At 45.9% G+C, this 19,904-nt stretch overlaps 1 protein-coding gene across 1 annotated transcript in view; it reads right to left on the minus strand.

Moving 5' to 3' along the window:
• LOC120924470 (T-cell surface glycoprotein CD8 alpha chain-like) overlaps positions 1-19,904 on the minus strand; it is a 70,750-nt gene that overhangs the window by 7,113 nt on the left and 43,733 nt on the right. Inside the window, exon 5 of the mRNA XM_040335455.1 lies at positions 4,637-4,670. Coding sequence (XP_040191389.1) covers positions 4,637-4,670 — 34 coding nt within the window. The remainder of the gene's footprint in view (positions 1-4,636; positions 4,671-19,904) is intronic.

Raw genomic sequence — 19,904 nt, forward strand, 5'->3', positions numbered from 1 at the left:
ACCCCGCACACTACTCCCCGTCCCCCGCACCCCGCACACTACTCCCCGTCCCCCGTTAAGGCTCAGGGAACGGGGCGAGTCTACGCTATTAGCGTAGACCTAGCGTTGGCTACGTTAGTAGCGTAAACCTCATGCACAGGTTTACGCTACTAACGTAGCCTACGCTAGGTCTACTGGGCTGGTGTTGTAAATACTGCGCATGCGCAGGTTTACGCTACTAACGTATCCAACGCTAGGTCTACTCTAATAGCGTAGACTCGCCCCGTTCCCTGAGCCTTAACGGGGGACGGGGAGTAGAGCGGGCGCGGGGTGTACTTAATCGGGGAGCGGGAGGCACGCTGCTGACAGTGCTATCTGGCTATCACAGGGAGAGGAGATCCTCTCCCTATGATAGCCTAGCTGTGACTGATGTTTTGTCACGTGACATGAGTGAGCCAATAGGATGAGATGGAGGCGGACCATCTCATTCCATGGCAAATCTCATTTCATGGCAATGCAGCGGCAATCAGCGATGTCGCTGCTGCCCACATCACAGCCTGTCAAGTCTTAGGCCTCGTACACACGGCCGAGTTTCTCGGCAAAAACCAGCAAGAAGCTTGCTGGGTTTTTTTTTTTTTGCCGAGGAAACCGGTCGTGTGTACACTTTTCAATGAGGAAACCGCCGAGGATCTCGTCGGGCCAAAAAGAAAGCATGTCTTCTTTTTCCCCGACGGCAATGGGAAAAGTTGGCTCGCCAAGATCCTCGGCGGCTTCACAAGAAACTCTACGAGCAAAACGATGTGTTTCGCCCGTCGAGTTCCTCGGCCGTGTGTACGAGGCCTCACTCTCCAGGTCCCGGCTACTACTGGGTGGGGAGCGGAGGAAGATCACTCTGCCAGGGAAGGCAAGGAGATGAGCAGGCAGGCGGCTGGCCGAAACATGCGACCGCAGCTGAACGGGCATATACCCGAAACTGAAGAAATATTCCCTCCGCTCCGACCAGCACATGATCATCAGAAAGGGGCACAGATAATGGAAAAAAATACACCCCCCTAAGCTAGTAGGAGCAGCGGAGTGGGAGTGTGTAATTCAGAATACAATTTTTTTTATTCTGCACTGACTGTCTTTGAAATTGCCCCAGCCCCTGTTCAAATCCAATCTGGGGACAAAATCGGGGACAGACTTGGTCCCGGGACAGTGTCCTCAATCCGGGGACTGTCCCCTGAAACTGGGGATGTATGGTCACCCTAACCTACAGGGCTGCCATAAATGAGGTCTGTAACAATATAGTGCCAAGTGCCATACTGTCACAGGCCCGGATTCAGATACAATTGTGTATCTATCCGCGGGCGTAACGTATCTCAGATACGTTACGCCGCCGTAACTTAGGGCGCAAGTTCCATATTCATAAAAAACTTGCGCCCTAAGTTATGGCGGCGTAACGTATGTGGTCCGGCGTAAGCCCGCCTAATTCAAATGTGGATGATGTGGGCGTGTTTTATTGAAATTTATTGTGACCCCGCGTATTTGACGTTTTTTACGAATGGCGCATGCGTCGTTCGTGAACGTTTCCAAGTGCGCATGCTCCAAATTACGCCGCAAACTGTCAATGCTTTTGACGTGAACGTAACTTACGTACAGCCGTATTCGCGAACGACTTACGTAAACGACGTAAAATACGACGCTGTTCGGTCGTTTCCGACATCCATACTTAACATGACTTACCCCTGCTTTATGAGGGGTAACTTTACGCCGGAAAAAGCGTTACGCAAACAACGTAAAAAAATGCGCCGGGCGGACGTACGTTTCTGAATCGGCGTATCTACCTAATTTACATATTCCTTGCGTAAATCGACGGAAGCGCCACCTACCGGCCAGCGTAAATATGCAACTAAGATACGACGGCGTAAGAGACTTACGCCAGTCGGATCTTAGCCACATTCCGGCGTATCTTGTTGTCTGAATACAGAAAAAAGATACGCCGGCGCAGATTAGAATTTACGCGACATATCAATAGATACGCCAACGTAAATTCTTTCTGAATCTACCCCACAGTCTCTAAATACCAACCTAATTGTTATCTTTGTTCTTCTCAAGACCTCCTACTCTCTAGCTCTCTCATCATCTGTTCCCATGCTCGTCTCCAGGACTTTTCGAGAGCCTCTTCAAGCCTATGGAACTCCTTACCCCAATCTGTCCATCCATCTCCTTCTCTATTAGCTTTTAGAGGATCCCTGAAAACCCTCCTCTTCAGAGAAGCCTATCCTTCCCATACCTAACAACTGTATTTTCATTTAAGTCCATCTGATCATCCCCCACAGCTACTACCCATTGTTACACTTGACCCTCCTTTCTAGACTGTAAGCTCTAATGAACAGGGCCCTCTGAACCCTCCTGTATTGATTTGTATTGTGACTGTACTGTCCTCCCTGATGTAAAGCGCTGCACAAACTGTTGGCGCTATATAAACCCTCTATAATAATAATAATAATAATAGGGCGCTGTGTGATCTGGTTGAGCAGCAAGGTGTTTTTTCAAGTGTACAATATGCCAGGTCGAAATAAAAAAAATGCAATACACCTCTGTAGTACTTGCACATTTCCGCATGTTGTATCCCTTAACCACTTAAGGACCGGACCAATATGCTGCTACATGACCCAAGGGGTTTTTACAATTCGGCACTGCGTCGCTTTAACAGACAATTGCGCGGTCGTGCGACGTGGCTCCCAAACAAAATTGGCGTCCTTTTTTCCCCACAAATAGAGCTTTCTTTTGGTGGTATTTGATCACCTCTGCGGTTTTTATTTTTTGCGCTATGAACAAAAATAGAGCGACAATTTTGAAAAAAATGCAATATTTTTAACTTTTTGCTATAATAAATATCCCCCAAAAACATATATAACATTTTTTTTCCTCAGTTTAGGCCGATACGTATTCTTCTACCTATTTTTGGTAAAAAAAATCACAATAAGCGTTTATCGATTGGTTTGCGCAAAATTTATAGCGTTTACAAAATAGGGGATAGTTTTATTGCATTTTTATTAATTATTATTTTTTTACTACTAATGGCGGCGATCAGCGATTTTTTTCGTGACTGCGACATTATGGCGGACACTTCGGACAATTTTGACACATTTTTGGGACCATTGTCATTTTCACAGCAAAAAATGCATTTAAATTGCATTGTTTACTGTGAAAATGACAGTTGCAGTTTGGGAGTTAACCACAGGAGGCGCTGTAGGAGTTAGGGTTCACCTAGTGTGTGTTTACAACTGTAGGGGGGTGTGGCTGTAGGACTGACATCATCGATCGAGTCTCCCTATAAAAGGGATCACTCGATCGATGCAGCGCCACAGTGAAGCACAGGGAAGCCGTGTTTACATACGGCTCTCCCCGTTCTTCAGCTCCGGGGAGCGATCGCGACGGAGCGGCTATAAACGAATAGCCGCGCCGTCGTCCCGGATCGCTCCCCGCGGGAATCCGACCGCCGCATGTAGCGGGGGGGGGGGGGGTCCCGATCGGACCCCCGACCCACGTCTAGGCAGGGACGTACAGGTACGCCAATGTGCCTGTACGTGCCATTCTGCCGACGTATATATACATGCGGCGGTCGGGAAGTGGTTAAAAAGACCCTGCAAGTACAATAAAATACCTTGTTGGTTGAATTTAACATTGGTTCTGGGCATGGATTTCTGTACACACGATAGGACTTTGAACCATAGGACTTTTGTTGCCGAAAAGTTTGTCCGTTTGCAGAGAGAACTTTTGTCCGATGAAAACCGAAAAAGTTTGTCCGATGGAGCGTACACACGGTCGGATTTTTTGGAAAACTTGCTCATTTTGAAGGTTGTTGTCAAAAAGTCCTACCGTGTGTATGGGGCTATGGAGCAGGCTTCTGGAGTGAGCACGCACCAGTGCCCCCATAGCAGGCTTTTTGCTATTGGATTGGGGGCACTGGTCAAGGGGGAGAAGCAAGGAGGGACGACGGGGGACCTAAGAAGAGGAGTATTGGGGCTGCTCTGTGCAGTGGTTTTGACACATTTTTTTTTTTAAGCTGAACCTTGCCTTGAAAAAGTATTAGTAAAACATTTGGAAAACCATTTATCGTTTTCCTTAAACTTTACAATTATGTGCCACTTTGTGTTGGTCTATCACATAAAATCCCAATAAAATACATTTTTGATTGTAACATGACCAAATGTGGAAAATTTCTAGGGGTATGAATACTTTTTCAAGGCACTGTAATTCCACTTTAAAATAAAAAAAATTAGCACAAAAGACCTATCATAGAGTCAGCAGGATGTGTCCCTTGTGCTGATTCTTCTTCTGATCCCCTCCCCCACCACTGTAATCTTCCACAGAAGGGGCTGTCACAGGCTCCCATCAAGAGAGCCCGACTATGCCCTCCCTTTCCACCCAGCTGCTCCATTCATAGAAGTCATACTACAGCATCTATGAATGAAACAGGATCCATGAATGGAGGGAGGGGGCGGAGCTTTCAATCACCCATCCATTCTCCATCTATAGATCCTGTTTTATGAAAATGGAAACCTTTTACTTAAAAAATGCCATTACATGTTGTTGATGGGGGGGAAAGGGCCAACCAAGAAAGGCAAAATATATGCAGACATAACTTCAGCTTTATATACATACTGACCTGTGTTTACACCGGCATCTCCTTCTTCTTGTACCTAAAACAGAAAAAACAACAACATTACATCTCCTTAAAAAGATATTCATTACTAAAATATAGCATAACAAATAATGAAAAAGAATATACTGTAGGAGGATTTTACATTTATCAGGCAGTAGATTTCTGAAAATCTCCTGTAAATAGTAACATGTAGTAACGTTTAGTGGTTAGTGGACCTTTGGTGGACTTTACATTAGTGGGCCTTACATTGTACTTGGCCTTTTGGTGAAGACATTTGGAATGTATTTTGGAGAAGGGTCACAATATGTGCTTTATTAGTAAGGATTTTTTTGGCTTTCACTCCAGTAATTTTGCCCCCTAATTTTGCCCCCACTCCAGGCTCTCTCCTCCACACCAGGCTCTCCCTCCACTTCTGGCTCTCTCCTCCACTCCCGGCTCTCCCTCCACTTCTGGCTCTCCTCCACACCAGGCTCTCCCTCCACTTCTGGCTCTCCTCCACACCAGGCTCTCCCTCCACTTCTGGCTCTCCTCCACACCAGGCTCTCCCTCCACTTCTGGCTCTCCTCCACTCCCGGCTCTCCCTCCACTTCTGGCTCTCCTCCACTCCCGGCTCTCCCTCCACTTCTGGCTCTCCTCCACACCAGGCTCTCCCTCCACTTCTGGCTCTCCTCCACGCCAGGCTCTCCCTCCACTTCTGGCTCTCCTCCACTCCCGGCTCTCCCTCCACTTCTGGCTCTCCTCCACTCCCGGCTCTCCCTCCACTTCTGGCTCTCCTCCACACCAGGCTCTCCCTCCACTTCTGGCTCTCCTCCACGCCAGGCTCTTCCTCCACTTCTGGCTCTCCTCCACACCTGGCTCTCCTCCACTCCTGGCTCTCCCTCCACTCTTGGCTCTCACCTCCACTCCTGGCTCTCCCTGAACTCCTGGCTCTCTCTTCCACTTCTGGCTCTGTCCTGGACACTTCTCCATTCGGCAGTGCGGGCTGTGCTCTCTCTCCCCCTCTGGCTTCCTGTTAGTGCAGCTTCTGCATGTCTATAAACACTGCCTCCTGCTTGTTAATACAGTAGTGCTGCACTGTCAGAAAGAGGGGGGGGGGGAGAACACAGCCCACGCCACATCTTGGCTTTCTCCTCCTCTCCTTGCTGCTCCCATCACTGGGCTGACAGGAGTAGTGATGCTGTTGTCACTACTCTTGTCAGCCTTGTAACAGAAAAAAGCACCCACATGCCTACAGTAAACCATTAAGCCCAGGGCAGCTGCCCCTCCTGGCCAACCCTTGTCCCAGCCCTGTGACAGTGTCCTGTATATTACCCCTGGCTCAGATTCTCCCCAACACCTGTGTTTTTTGGATCTTTCATTGCAAAGGTGTCACATCCTACCAAACTATATATAATTGTTTAGTCATCCCATGGACCTCAGAAAGGCTGCAAACCCAAGAACTAACTTTCCAGCTACCCACATCCCCAGAGAAGCCAACTATCCAGGAGATTTCATAGATGGAGGGGATGCACAGAAACATTAAGCATTTCCCACCCTACCAATTGATATGGAATATTTCGAGCATTCCACATTACTGCCTGCAAACCCATCAAAACATATCAAGCTCAAATAGGCACCCGCATGCCCTAGGTCAGCTAGTTTCCCCCGTGGATACCACATTCTTACTGCTAGATTTACACTCTTGAAGCTCTTTTTTTACCCTAACCAAGTTTGTGTTTGCACTGCCACATCCTACAATATGTGTGTATGTGTGTGCATGCTGGGCTGTATACATCATACTTCTGACCCCTGCATTCTTTATGGTATATTATACAGCAGTTGCTAAGTAATGACTTCAAGGTAGACTGTGTGCAGGAAAACATATGTAATGGAAGAGTTTCATTTTTTAAATAATTGTACATGTCTATTAGACTTCCAGTTTTGTCACAGTAATTAAAGCATCATTTGTGGTAAAAGGACTGTGCTATACATTAGCATGTACACTGTGAGAATGCCCAAGTTATACCACTGTCACACCCATAATTTGCTGCTACGTGCCACCTAATGGTCCACTGGGTTATCTATGGCCTTGCTCTCCCACTGCTCAGTTCAGCCACTGGGAGTGATGAAAATACTTTTATGTTGGTGCTTGGCCAAGCTGTGTCACATATAGAGGTAGATAAAGAGGGAGTAACCGATATCCAATATCACAGACACACTAATTTGGGATCCTTTCTCATTCACCATCAGCAAACAGCAGCAGCCCTGAGGAAGGGGGAGTTCTTTCCCCCCAAAACGCATTGGCTTGATCACTTGTTGCTACACACAATAAACTACCACAAATCCTCCTCTTGACTTGCATTTCATTGAATATCGAGCACTCCCTCTTTAACTACCTCTACTAGTACACGCAGAAATGACCTCAAGGCCGTAACCAGAGGCAGCAGCCCAAGCCCCCAAAAAGGGCTTGCCACCTCCTTCCGTTTTAGTTGGGCAGATAGCATTGGAAGAGAACTCTTCCAAACCGCACCCACCATTACCTAAACATTGACCTACAACCGATTGAGTCAGTCCAGAGTGATCTCCAACCATATAAATGCTCTGTCACATGGTATATTCACAGGCTATCTTTAAAAGAGAGGTATGGACAAAGCTCTTTAGGGTCAAAGGAGTGCACTCATTTCTGCACTCCTGTGACCCAAAGTCAGACGAGAGCAGGCTAAAGCCTGCAGTAGGCTGACATCACAGAATTAGTCCAGGCTCCTGATAATAATGTCAGGATCCACCTAGATGCCTTGACCAGCAGCTGGCTCAGCCTCTGGCTAATGCTGTTGCCATATAGGTAGGTATGTGTGTTTATTTTTCGCTATCCCACACTTCTACTATAGGCCTGGTTCACACCTATGCAGGTTGCGGTTAATTAGCCAGATTCAGAAAGACTGGCTTAACTTTGAGGCGTCGTAGCGTATCGCATGTACGCTACGCCGCCGTAAGTCAGAGAGGCAAGTGTTGTATTCACAAAGCACTTGCCTCCTAAGTTACAGGGGCGTAGCGTAAATGGGCCGGCGTAAGCGCGCCTAATTCAAATGAGAAACAGGGGGGCGTGTTTTATGTTAATGACCCGACGTGATTGACGTTTTAAACGAACGCCATCCGTGGACGTATCCCAGTGTGCATGCGTCGGATAGAATGCCTAAGATACGTTAAACACTGCCTACTACGTGAACGTAACTTACAGCCCTATTCGCGTACGACTTACGCAAACGACGTAAAAAGATACGCTTGTTCCGACGTCCATACTTTGCATGGCCTGCGCCACCTAGAGACCAGCTTTATCTTTATGCCGGCGTACGTCTTCCGTAATCGGCGTAACTAATTGCGACGGGCGTACGTACGTTCGAGAATCGGCGTATCTAGCTCATTTGCATATTCGCAGCAGAAAATCTAAATTTGCACCCTAAGATACGACGGCGTAGGAGACTTACGCCGCTCGTAGCTTAGCCTAATTTAAGCGTATCTGGTTTCCAGAATACGCCTAAATTTACGACGGCGTAGATTTAGAGTTACGACGGCGTATCTACTGATACGCCGGCGTAACTCTACGTGAATCTAGCTAAATGTGTTTTCCAGGGTCCTTTTTGCATTTTTTCAAACGTGTCTTTGATGTGTTTCATGGTTTTGAGAGGTGTCTGTTGTCTTGCAGGAGAAACCAGCAAGAACACAGCATAAAAAATGCAAGCACTGCGTGTTTGATTAATTTCTGCTGCATTTCCATTGAAGTCAATGGAACCAAAAGCACAGCCTTCTGCAAGAACAAAGCCCCTAAGCCTTTTCAAAAACCACACTGGTGGAAAACACATAGGTGTGAACATGACCTATAGGAAACCATGTTAAATGGACTATAATGCATTTATGCAAAACGGAAAATGCCCTGAAAAATGCATAGGTGTGAGTCAGGGCCTTAAAGCATGTCTGTTTTGTGCATTCAAGGCCACCTTCTGCTCCTCTCTTCAGGTGCTGAGAGCGAGGAAAGGAATCGCCAAGTCATTTTAAATGGAGCTAAAAGAGGGCCTATTACCATTTTTATTATTTAATAAAAAGAAGTTAGGGCCAAATCCACAAAGATCCGGCGTAACGTAAATTTTTCCATTTAAGTTACACTGCCTTAAAATTTCTACCTAAGTGCCCGATCCACAAAGCACTTACCTAGAAATTTTGGGCTGTGTAACTTAAATTCCGCCGGCGCAAGGCGTTCCTATTTTCATGGGGGCGATTCCCATTTAAATTAGGCGCACTCCCGCGCCGGCCGTACTGCGCATGCTCGTGACGTCATTTTCCCGACGTGCATAGCGCGAAATTACGTTACGCCGAGCTTTGTGGATTGCGACGGGTCAATAAAGTTGCGTCGGGAAAAAAAAAGATACGGCGCGAAAAAAAAAATCTAAATTAAAAAAAATCGCGTCGCTGGACAGAAAGGTCTGTTTTTACAAGGTGTAAACAGTTTACACCTTGTAAAAGCAGCCCTAATTTTGCGTTTGCAAACTAAAACTTACGGAGAAAAAACGAAGCTGAAAAGCTTCGTGGATCTCCGTAAGTGCTAATTTGCATACCCGAGGCGGCATTTCGACACAAAATGCCCCCAGCGGCGGCTGCGGTACTGCATCCTAAGATCCGGCAGTGTAAGTCCCTTACACATGCCGGATCTTCTGCCTATCTATGAGAAACTGATTCTGTGGATCAGTTCCATAGTTAGGAACAGGGATACGACGGCGTAACAGCAGTTACGCCATCGTATCCCTTTTGTGGATTTGGCCCTTAATTTCTAGCCAGGATACACTTTTTTAAATAGTCTGGAATGGTTAGAATTATTGTCCAGTTTTATTGATTTCTGTGTCCCTTCTGGGGAAATTACCCCTTCCATTTATCCTTGTAGCCATTGTCACTGCCAAAGAAAGTAAGAGCCGGTTCACACTGGGGCGACTTGGGCTCCGACTTGAAGTCGCCTCAAGTCGCGCTGTCGAGAAAAACAATGCAAGTGAATGGGAGCGGTTTTAATACACACGACTCGAGTCGCTCCGACTTCAAAAGAAGTTCCTGTACTACTTCAATCCGACTTGTAGGCGATTTGTACCCATTGATTTCAATGGAAGTCGCCTCCAAGTCTGATCCAAGTCTGATCACTGTCTTAACTGAAGCCACTTTCCAGGAAGATGACATACATTTCTCAGGCAAACCTCTCCCTCCCCCTCCCTCCCCCTCCCTCCCCTAGAACTGATTGTTGATTGGCCACTGGAAAGTCTCCTGTCCTTGAGACGACTTCAAGTCATGTTGTAAATCGCCCCAGATCGCCCTGTGGTTCATGTTCAAGTCGTGTCGGAGTCGCCTCTGAAAGTCGCACTGGAAGTCGTGTCGCCCTAGTGTGAACCAACTCTGATGGTAAATCCAACACTGGGAAATTCAATATTATACAGTTGTTCACAGAACAGAAAGTGAGGAGAAATCTTCCTACCTGTTAACAGTATTTATCCTCACTATGGAGAGAGTTTTGCCGCGTACACATGATCAGATTTTTCTGTCGGGAAAACCTTGGATGGTTTTTCCGACGGAATTCCGCTCAAGCTTGGCTTGCATACACACGGTCACACAAAAGTTCTCTGAACTCTCAACCGTCAAGAACGCGGTGACGCACAACACTACAATGAGCCGAGAAAATTAAGTTCAATGCTTCCGAGCATGCGTTGAATTGTTTCCGAGCATGCGTCGGAATTTTGCGCATCTGAATTGCTACAGACGATCGGAATTTCTGACCGGAATTATTTTTTTCTGAAATTCCGAAAAATAGTGAACCTGCTTTCAATGTTTTGCTAGTGGAAATTCCACCAGCAAAAGTCCAATGGAGCATACACACGGTCGGAATTTCGGACCAAAAGCTCTCATCTGACTTTTGCCGGTGGAATTTCCGACCGTGTGTACGCGGCATAACTCCAAAATCGAACATACAGTATATGACAGCTTACCTTTGAGGGGGTGGTTGAGTTAGTTGTATTTTTTAAAATGTTTTCCCTTTATTGTCACCTGGTAATGCTGTGATCAACTCACTTCCAGTTCCTGGGTGACTACGCTGACTCCTCTTACTTCTATCCAGGCAGCTGTTGTTGCCACCCTGGCTAGACTGCAAATGTGTCTTCCTTTCTTCATCTCTATTACACATGAGTAGGTTACAGACGAAAGATAGAATTGCTTTTATCTGTGAGCGCAACTCAGTTTGGATTGAGGTGACGAGGACACCCCATTTCTGGCACGATTAACATGTATATCCAGTACTTGCTGAAAATGTTCTTAGCCCCAAAAAAAAAAGAAGAATGCAGCCACCCCATCTAACAACTGGTAAGCTGCAATATATTAGTTACATTGGGCCAGATCCACAACCAGCGGGCGCAACGTAACTTTTGTGATTTAAGTTACACCGCCGCAAATTGCCCAAGTTAGTGCCCGATCCACAAAGCACTTACCTGGAAATTTGCGGCGGTGTATCCTAAATCAGTCCGGCGCAAGGCGGGCCAATTCAAATGGGACGAGTCCCATTTAAATTAGGCGCGCTCCCGCGCCGGACGTACTGCGCATGCTCCCGACGCTATTTTCCCGACGTGCTTTGCGTTACGTTACGTTGCGCCGAGTTTTGTGAATCGCGACGTGTAAAAAAGAGATGCGGCGAAAAAAATAAAAATTGACAGCGACGCGGGAAAGACGGGTATACTTTTACATGGTGTACTAACTTTACACTTTGTAAAAGCAGCCCTATCTTTGCGACAGCAAACTAACACTTACGGCGACTTCACGAAGGGAAAAACCTTCGTGGATCTCCGTAAGTGCTAATTTGCATACCCGACGCTGGTTTACGACGAGAAATGCCCCCAGCGGCGGCCGCGGTATTGCATCCTAAGATCCAACAGTGTAAAACAATTACACCTGTCGGATCTTAGGGATATCTATGCGTAACTGATTCTATGAATCAGCCGCATAGATAGAAACAGGGAATCGACGGCGTATCAGCAGATACGCCGGCGTATCCCTTTTGTGGATCTGGCCCATAGTTACATAGTAGGTAAAGTTGAATAAAAACGCCAGTCTATCCAGTTCAACCTATGGTGTGTGTGTGTGAGTTTACGTCAATAGAACCCTCTACGCAGTTTAAGGTTAAACTGCTTCTCTTCCAGTTTCAATTAATGGCCGCATGTTTTTTTAAACTCCCTCCTGCTGAAAAAAAAAATTCCCCCATGCTAGGGTCACCAGTATGGTATTTGTATATCACTATCATATCCCCTCTCAAGTGTCTCTTCTCCAGAGAGAATACGTTTAATGCTTGCAGTCTTTCCCCATAATTGAGGTCCTCCAGACAGTTCCTTTATTAGCTGTGTTGCCCTTCTCTGGACACTCTCCAGTTTCAGCACATCCTTCTTCAGGACTGGTTCCCAGAACTGGACGGCATACTCAAGATGCAGCTGGACCAGAGCCTTGTAGAGCGGGAGAATTATCGTTTTATTGCTGGAGTGAATCCCCTTTTTAATACATGCCAATATTCACTTGGCCTTGCTTGCAGCAGCTTGGCATTGCATGTCATTGCTGAGCCTGTCATCTACTAGGACCCCCAGATCTTTTCCGATCCTGGATTCTCCCAGAGATTCTCCCCCTAGCGAGTAACTTGCATTTGCATTGTATTTTTGGCACCCAAATATACTTTACATTTTTCAACATTAATAGCTAGATTCAGAAAGAGTTAGGCCGGCGTATCAGTAGATACGCCGACCTAACTCGGAATCTGCGCCGTCCTAAGTTTAAGTGTATTCTCAAACTGAGATACACTTAAACTTATCTAGGATACGACAGCTTGCGCCGTCGTATCTTAGGGTGCAATATTTAGGCTGGCCGCTAGGTGGCGCTTCCATTGAGTTCGGCGTAGAATATGTAAATCACTAGATACGCCTATTCACGAACGTACGTGCGCCCGTCGCAGTAAAGATACGCCGTTTACGTAAGGCATTTTCAGGCGTAAAGTTATTCCATCAAATAGCTGGACTAGTCAATGTTAAGTATGGCCGTCGTTCCTGTGTCGAAATTTGAAAATTTTACGTTGTTTGCGTAAGTCGTCCGTGAATAGGGCTGGACGTAATTTACGTCCACGTCGAAACCAATACGTCCTTGCGGCGTACTTTGGCGCAATGCACACTGGGATATGTACACGGACAGCGCATGCGCCATTTGTAAAAAACTTCAATCACATCGGGTCACGAGTAATTAACATAAAACACGCCCCCCATCCTCATTTGAATTATGCGCGCTTACGCCGGCCACATTTACGCTACGCCGCCGTAAGTTAGGAGGCAAGTACTTTGTGAATACAGTACTTGCCTATCTAACTTACGGTGGCGTAGTGTATTTACTGAATTACTGAATCCAGCTATAAACCTCATTTGCCATGTAGTTGCCCATCTCGTTATTTTATCAAGGTCTTCTTTTGCTTTAGGGTTTAGTTAACACATAGCACTGGATTATCTATTTTACATTTTCTATCACGCCATAGTTCTATATTGTTGGGGATTGTCCACAGCATAATAGATTAAACTAAATAAAAGAACGTCAGTCAGCAAACTCAGATTATTTCAGGTGAATTTTGTCTGGCATTGATAAATCTGCAATGGAACTTGACATGTACAGACTGCCTCAGTACTTAAAGCGGAGTTCCGGCCATAATTTCACTTTTTAAATATAAATACCCCTGTAATACACAAGCTTAATGTATTCTAGTAAAGTTAGTCTGTAAACTAAGGTCCGTTTTGTTAGGTTGTTACAGCATTTAGACATTTTATAAAATAGAAATTGACTGGGGCCATCTTAAGTGTGGGCATCATGAAGCCAGACTGTATGACTTCCTGGATTTCAGCCTTGCAGATCTCGCACAAGCAGTGTAATAGGTTTCAGATCAGGTTTCAGCACTTGTACTGTCCACGTCACATGATTCTTCGAGACTGGGGAGTGCACAGACTCCTGGAAAGTTACACCCACTACATTCCCAGGAGTCTGTGCGGTGTAGGTTAGGAAGCTTAAGCACCTAGGTGAAGGAAGTGGGAAGATTAACTATTCTGCCTAGCAACAACACTTTGAAGGCATCTAAAAAAAATTCTTAAAGGACTAATGACATTTTTTTAAAACTACTGATGTAATGTTATATTTATGGGTGGAACTCCACTTTAATAATTCTCTGTGTTAGCTGTCATTTTAGGCCAAATGAGGCCCCTGTAGTGAAAAACTTTCAAATTGCCTGTATAGTAAGCAACATTTTACATTTCTAATGACTACTATTATAGCCTAGTTAGAATGAGCATCCTTCTCTACACTAGACTTGGTGTGTCGTACAACTCATTGGTAAGGTGAAGTGTGGGTATTTTCTTTACATGTTTTGAATCATCTGTTCTTTGTAGTCAGTATTTCATTTTCTCCAGGAAACAACCTTTCACAAACTGTTCAGAAGCACATATCTATGAAAGATCACATTATTAGTAGGTCCCATTACGGCTGAGTGCTGAATAAGTGAGAAATAAATCACCCACCTCGGGTCATTTTCTGTAGGTGTTCTACTTTGATTTTCACCCTAATAATTATGGGTCATAAGCCAAGCCAGGTAGCTAGCAATCATCTGTCACATTCAACTGGACTTGTAATACGTTAAAGACATTTTTCAGCTTATCCAAGCAGCTTCTTTAGTTTAAACCTCCCTGGTGGTATGATTCTTTCTGGTTTTAGGTGCTGAAAGCGGTACAATTATTTTGCATGGAAATTTGGCGTTTTATATTGTAGGCCTGTAATTCTGAGGCCTCGTACACACGACCGAGCTTATCGGCAAAAACCAGCAAGAAACTTGCTGGGTTTTTTTTGCCGAGGAAACCGGTCGTGTGTACATTTTTCGACGAGGAAACTGTCGAGGAACTCGACGAGCCAAAAAGAGAGCATGTTCTCTTTTTCCTCGACGGGAATGGAGAAAATTGGCACGTCGAGTTCCTCGACAGCCTAACAAGGAACTCGACGAGCAAAACAATGTGTTTCGCCCGCCGAGTTCCTCGGTCGTGTGTACGAGGCCTTAGGAATAACTCACTTAAATCTGTCCAAACAAGAGTCTAGTAGACATCCCGGGTATGATAAAGTTTGAAACACAAAATCATAAATTATAATATAATAAATAATTATAAAAATAATAATGTAAATAAATCAAAATCACTGAAATTTGCTCAGTTGCAGAATTGTCGCTGTCATTACTTTTATTGTTTGATGACGAATTTCCCCACAAATCGCTATCGCTCAATTCTGCAAGTGATTCTAATTTATTATCGCTGTTTTCTAGCTGGTCTAAAAGCACTTTTGATTTAAAGGGACACTTTTTGGTTGTTATGGACAATCTCCAGTTTCCAGGCAGAAAGAACAGTTTTTATTATATAAAAGTACATGCAGAACACTGGGCAGACCACTAGGGACAAGGGGGGTGTGTATTTATTTCATACAGTACTGTAATCTATAAGATTACAGTATACTGTATGTGTACTGTGTATTTACTTTTTTGAATTTGGCGCCGATCTCCGCCCCTGTGCGTCGTAACGTCGCAGGGAATGGAGCACTGTGTGAATCGAGTGAGGAAACAGCTCTATCACACAGTGGGGAGACATCGCAGGATCCAGGGACAAGATAACTCTGCCTGTGGATACTGCAAAGCGATCCCGAGTCTGGCTCAGGGATACCGCTAATGGTACTGGATTTCCACCCCGAGCCAGACTCGGGAATACCGCCAGGGAGGTTAATAAGTGCCAGGAACATAAAACAATTACCTTTCAATGTATAAAGAGAAATGCTGATCATTCAAAAACAGGATGGGAAGTTTGTAAAACCAGCTTGTGTTAATATTAAAATTCCAATCCACGACTTCCACGGAATCTGGGATGGGTGTCAATCCTTTGATTTACACCTACTCCAGACTTGGTTGGAAAAAGCTTTTTTCTTACCACTTGCCGACCGCTTCACGCATATATACTTCGGCAAAATGGCTTGGCTGGGCAAAACAACGTACCCGTTTGTCGCTTTAAGTTTCCCGCCGTGCAGGCGCGTGCCCGCCGCAAGCTCTGTGGCCATGCCTGCGGGACCCGTGGACACGATGTTAGAACAGGGGGATGCCTGTGTAAACAAGGCATTTCCCTGTTCTGCCTTGTGATAGGACAGTGGTCTACTGCTCCCTGTCATCGGGAGCAGTGATCAATGTTGTGCCACTCGTAGCTCAGCCCCCACACAGTTAGAATCACTCCCTAGGACACACTTAACCCCTTCCTCGCCCCTACTGGTTAACCCCTTCCCTGCCAGTGTCATTTAAACAGTAATCATTGCATTTTTATAGCACTGATCGCTGGATAAATGACAATGGTCCCAAAATACGTCAAAAGTGTCCAATGTGTTCACCATAATGTCGCAGTCATGATAAAAATCGCAGATTGCCACCATTACTAGTAAAAAAAAATATTAATAAAAATGCCATAAAACTATCCCCTATTTTGTAGACGCTATAACTTTTGCGCAAACCAATCAATATTGCATTTTTTTTACCAAAAATATGTATAAGAATACATATCAGCCTAAACTGAGAAATAATTTTTTTTTTTTATATATATTTTTGGGGATATTTATTTGAGCAAAAAGTAAAAAATATTGCTTTTTTTTCAAAATGTACGCTTTTTTTTTTGTTTATAGATGAAATACCACAAAAAAACTCTATTTGTGAAAAAAAAGGACGTAAATTTTGTTTGGGTACCACGTCGCATGACTGCGCAATTGTCAGTTCAGCAGCCAATTCTTCCGGGGCTGAAGTGGTTGAAAAAGTTTAAAAGTAGCATTAGGAAAATAAAAAGTGTCAAAAAGAGTGGTGGATGCTTAGAACAGACTTATGCCGCGTACACACCATCACTTTATGTGATAAAAAAAAAAACGTTGTTTTTAAAAACGTCAATTAAAATGACCGTGTGTGGGGGAAAACGTTGTTTTATGTCTTGTGAAAAACGACAAAAAAAAATTGAAGCATGCTTCAATTTTTTGTGTCGTTTTTCAAAACGTCTTTTCCTGGTGCCTCCATGGCAGCATACTAGTGATAGAGCTCCGCCTCGACTCCTCCTTCAGGACTAGTGAATAGAATAAATTAAAGGCATAGCCCCTCCCCCAACATTCTCCTTTTTTTCCTCCATACCTTCTTGTACTGGTGAAGAGTAGAAGTATGTCCATACCTCTGCAGTCAACAGCGTCCGCCGGGTTTAGCCTTTCCCGCGCGCAGTCCCTGTTCTTGGGCCGCTATTAGCGCTAATAAGCTGGGAGACCCCTCTGTGGATCTGTTGGGGTCGCATCGCAGAGTTTCCTCATAGGAACGCAAACTGCCAGGAGCACCTATGAATGACATGGAAGCTGCGGAAGGATCGGCTCCACTACCCCAGGCCAGACATTTCTTTCCCTTTTTTACTTCTTCTGTGTTGTATATATGTTTTCCATTTAAAAAAAAAAAAAAAAAGAGGATCCATTTGTAATGCTGTACAAAAAAAAAAAAAAAAAAAAACTGAGAAACTCTGTCTTCAGCAGGTGCCCCTGTCGCTCTGGGCTACATGGCAGTCTGGGGGGTCTGGCCTGTGTCAGGGGGCGGAGCCGCAGGTATCACTAGGTTCAACTGATCCCTCGTTTATGGCAGGGGGGGCCGTGCTGGTCGGCGCCCACACTATTGGTGCATTGGCACCTACATTTACTGAGGATCCCGGTGCCCTGATACAGTACTTCCTGTATCACGGGCGCCAGCGCTTCTGCGCATGCGCGGCGCGTGCGCGGCGCATGCGCGGTGACGTCTCGAGACGCGGCGGCCATCTTGGATTCTGGAAACAGGGCTTTTTTGCCCTTACTTCCAATCTTTTGGCTGGGGGCGGATCCTGGGGGAAGGCTCCTTCAGGAAAACCTTAAATAAAGACCTAGAACAGGGCTTGGCTGCTGCTGCAGTGACAAATGCTAAGCCCTGCTAGGTTTCAGCCCCAAAAAATTGTTGGTAAGAGGGGAGGAGATGGGGGGAAGGTGCCAGCATATCAGCACCTGTCTGAAGGTTGCAGACAGGTGCCTTTCTTTTCCGTTTGTTCAAATCTCTCACTTGTTATTATTATTATTTTTTTTTTTCGGCCTCTCCATATTTCTTGCAGCCGATCCTTCCGCCCAAGCTCTGCAATGAGTCATTCGCCGCGTAACAAAGATCCTCACACCATTAGGTATGGACCAACGATACGTGAGTATTTAAAAAAAAAAAAAAGTGCCCTCACTGTTTTCTGACGTGAGTTCCTTACACCGTAGCCCTGCCCACTCCAAGAGGACCAGAAAGTCATCAAGATCTCGTGATAATGACAGCCCAGTCCGCAGATCGGATTCCTCGCGACACCGGTCCCACTCATCAAGGCGAAGATCCCAATCTCCACGCCATAGATCACAGAGGTCAAGATCCAGGGGTCATGATCACTCTCCATCTTCTAGAAGCCAAAGAAAGAAGAAGTGTTGGACATGCGGGGCTACGCCACTACCCGACAAGGTAGTTTGTAAGGACTGCTTTACGGACTATGCGTCCAACCGCGAGCAGGAAAATCGGCATGCAGTAGAACTGCTGGACAAAGCTATGAGGGACTCCTTCTCCAAGCTCTTGGCTTCAGTCCCTGTTCAGCCGACCTCGCAGGTACCACAGGCTCAGAATGTGGAATCCAGTCTCCCGGGCCCCTCAACAGTCGGGCAACCTGTACTACCGACTGATCGGTCAGGCAGAGACTCCTCACCCGGAGATGACTCGGAGTACTCAGCAGAGGAGTCAGAGCCCTCAGGGTTCAGCTTTTCCCTGGTAAACCCGTTTATCCAGGCAGTTAAGTCAGCAATCTCCTGGAAAGAGGCGGATGATCCCCCTCAAGAGGCGACAAGCTATTTTCCCTTTCTCAAGAGGAAGCAGATTCTTTTCCCATTAATGGGGGAGATTAGCCAGGTCATTCTTAACGAATGGGCAAAGCCTGATAAAAAGTTCTCTTTGAGCCGGCTCAACAAGTTGTATCCCTTACCAGAGTCTGGAACACAGGCACTAAACTCCATGCCTGTGGTGGATGCATCAGTAGTACGCCTTGCCAAAAACGTGACCTTACCAATGGAGGATTCCACCTCCTTCAAGGATCCCCTAGACAGGCGTATTGACCTAGAACTAAAGAGGAGCTACTTAGCGGCAGGAGCGGCCTGTAAACCGGCCATCGCCCTCACGTCAGTCTCTAATGCCATTAGGTCATGGACAGATAACATTGAGACTGCTCTGCGTCAGAACGTCCCTACAGAAGACATAATAAAAGCCTTGGAGGAACTCAGACTATCAGCAGATTTTGTCGGAGTGGCTGCCATTGATACCATTAGATGCTCGGCAAGATCTATGTTACACTCTGTGATGGCAAAGAGGGCCTTATGGCTGAAGCCTTGGTCAGCTGACCTTTCATCCAAACAGAGCTGGTGCAAGATTCCCTTTGATGGGAAGGCGCTTTTTGGAGATAAGATGGATAACGCAATCTCTAGGCTGTCAGGAGGGAAGTCTGGTATGCTCCCACAGGACAGGAGAACACAAAGATTCAGAGGCGGTCCCTCTAGGTTCCGCCGCTCAGATTCAAGAGACTTCAGAAATTCGGGTCAATTCAGAGACAACAGAAGACCTTGGAGAGGCACTCAGCAATCCTTCTTGAACAGGAAGATGAAAGCCCCTCCGGCTCCTCAGGAGCAAAAGCAGTCCTTTTGACGCCGAGCCATCCCTGACACTCCCGGTGGGAGCCAGGCTAAAACATTTCACCTCAGCCTGGGCCACCCATTGCCAGGACCCCTGGGTTCTGTCCACTATCCAATGGGGGCACTCTTGGAAGTTTTTTCAAACTCCACCTCGGAGCTCGTTCAAGAGATCGGAAATTCCATCTTCTCCCCTGAAAGCTCAAGCTCTAAAAGATTTTTTAGTGTCACTCCAGCGTCAGGAAGCAGCCATTCCTGTGCCCTTGGCAGAGCAATTCACAGGTTTTTACTCCACCTTATTCCTTGTCCCCAAGAGGACGGGCGGATGGAGGCCTGTGATAGACCTGAAAAGGCTCAACCGGTATATTCACACCGAGAGCTTCAAGATGGAATCCTTGCAGACAATAATTCAAGCAGTCCAGCCGTTGGATTGGATGATCTCTGTCGA

The sequence above is a fragment of the Rana temporaria genome, chromosome 1 (assembly GCF_905171775.1).
Source record: "Rana temporaria chromosome 1, aRanTem1.1, whole genome shotgun sequence".
NCBI lineage: Eukaryota > Metazoa > Chordata > Amphibia > Anura > Ranidae > Rana > Rana temporaria.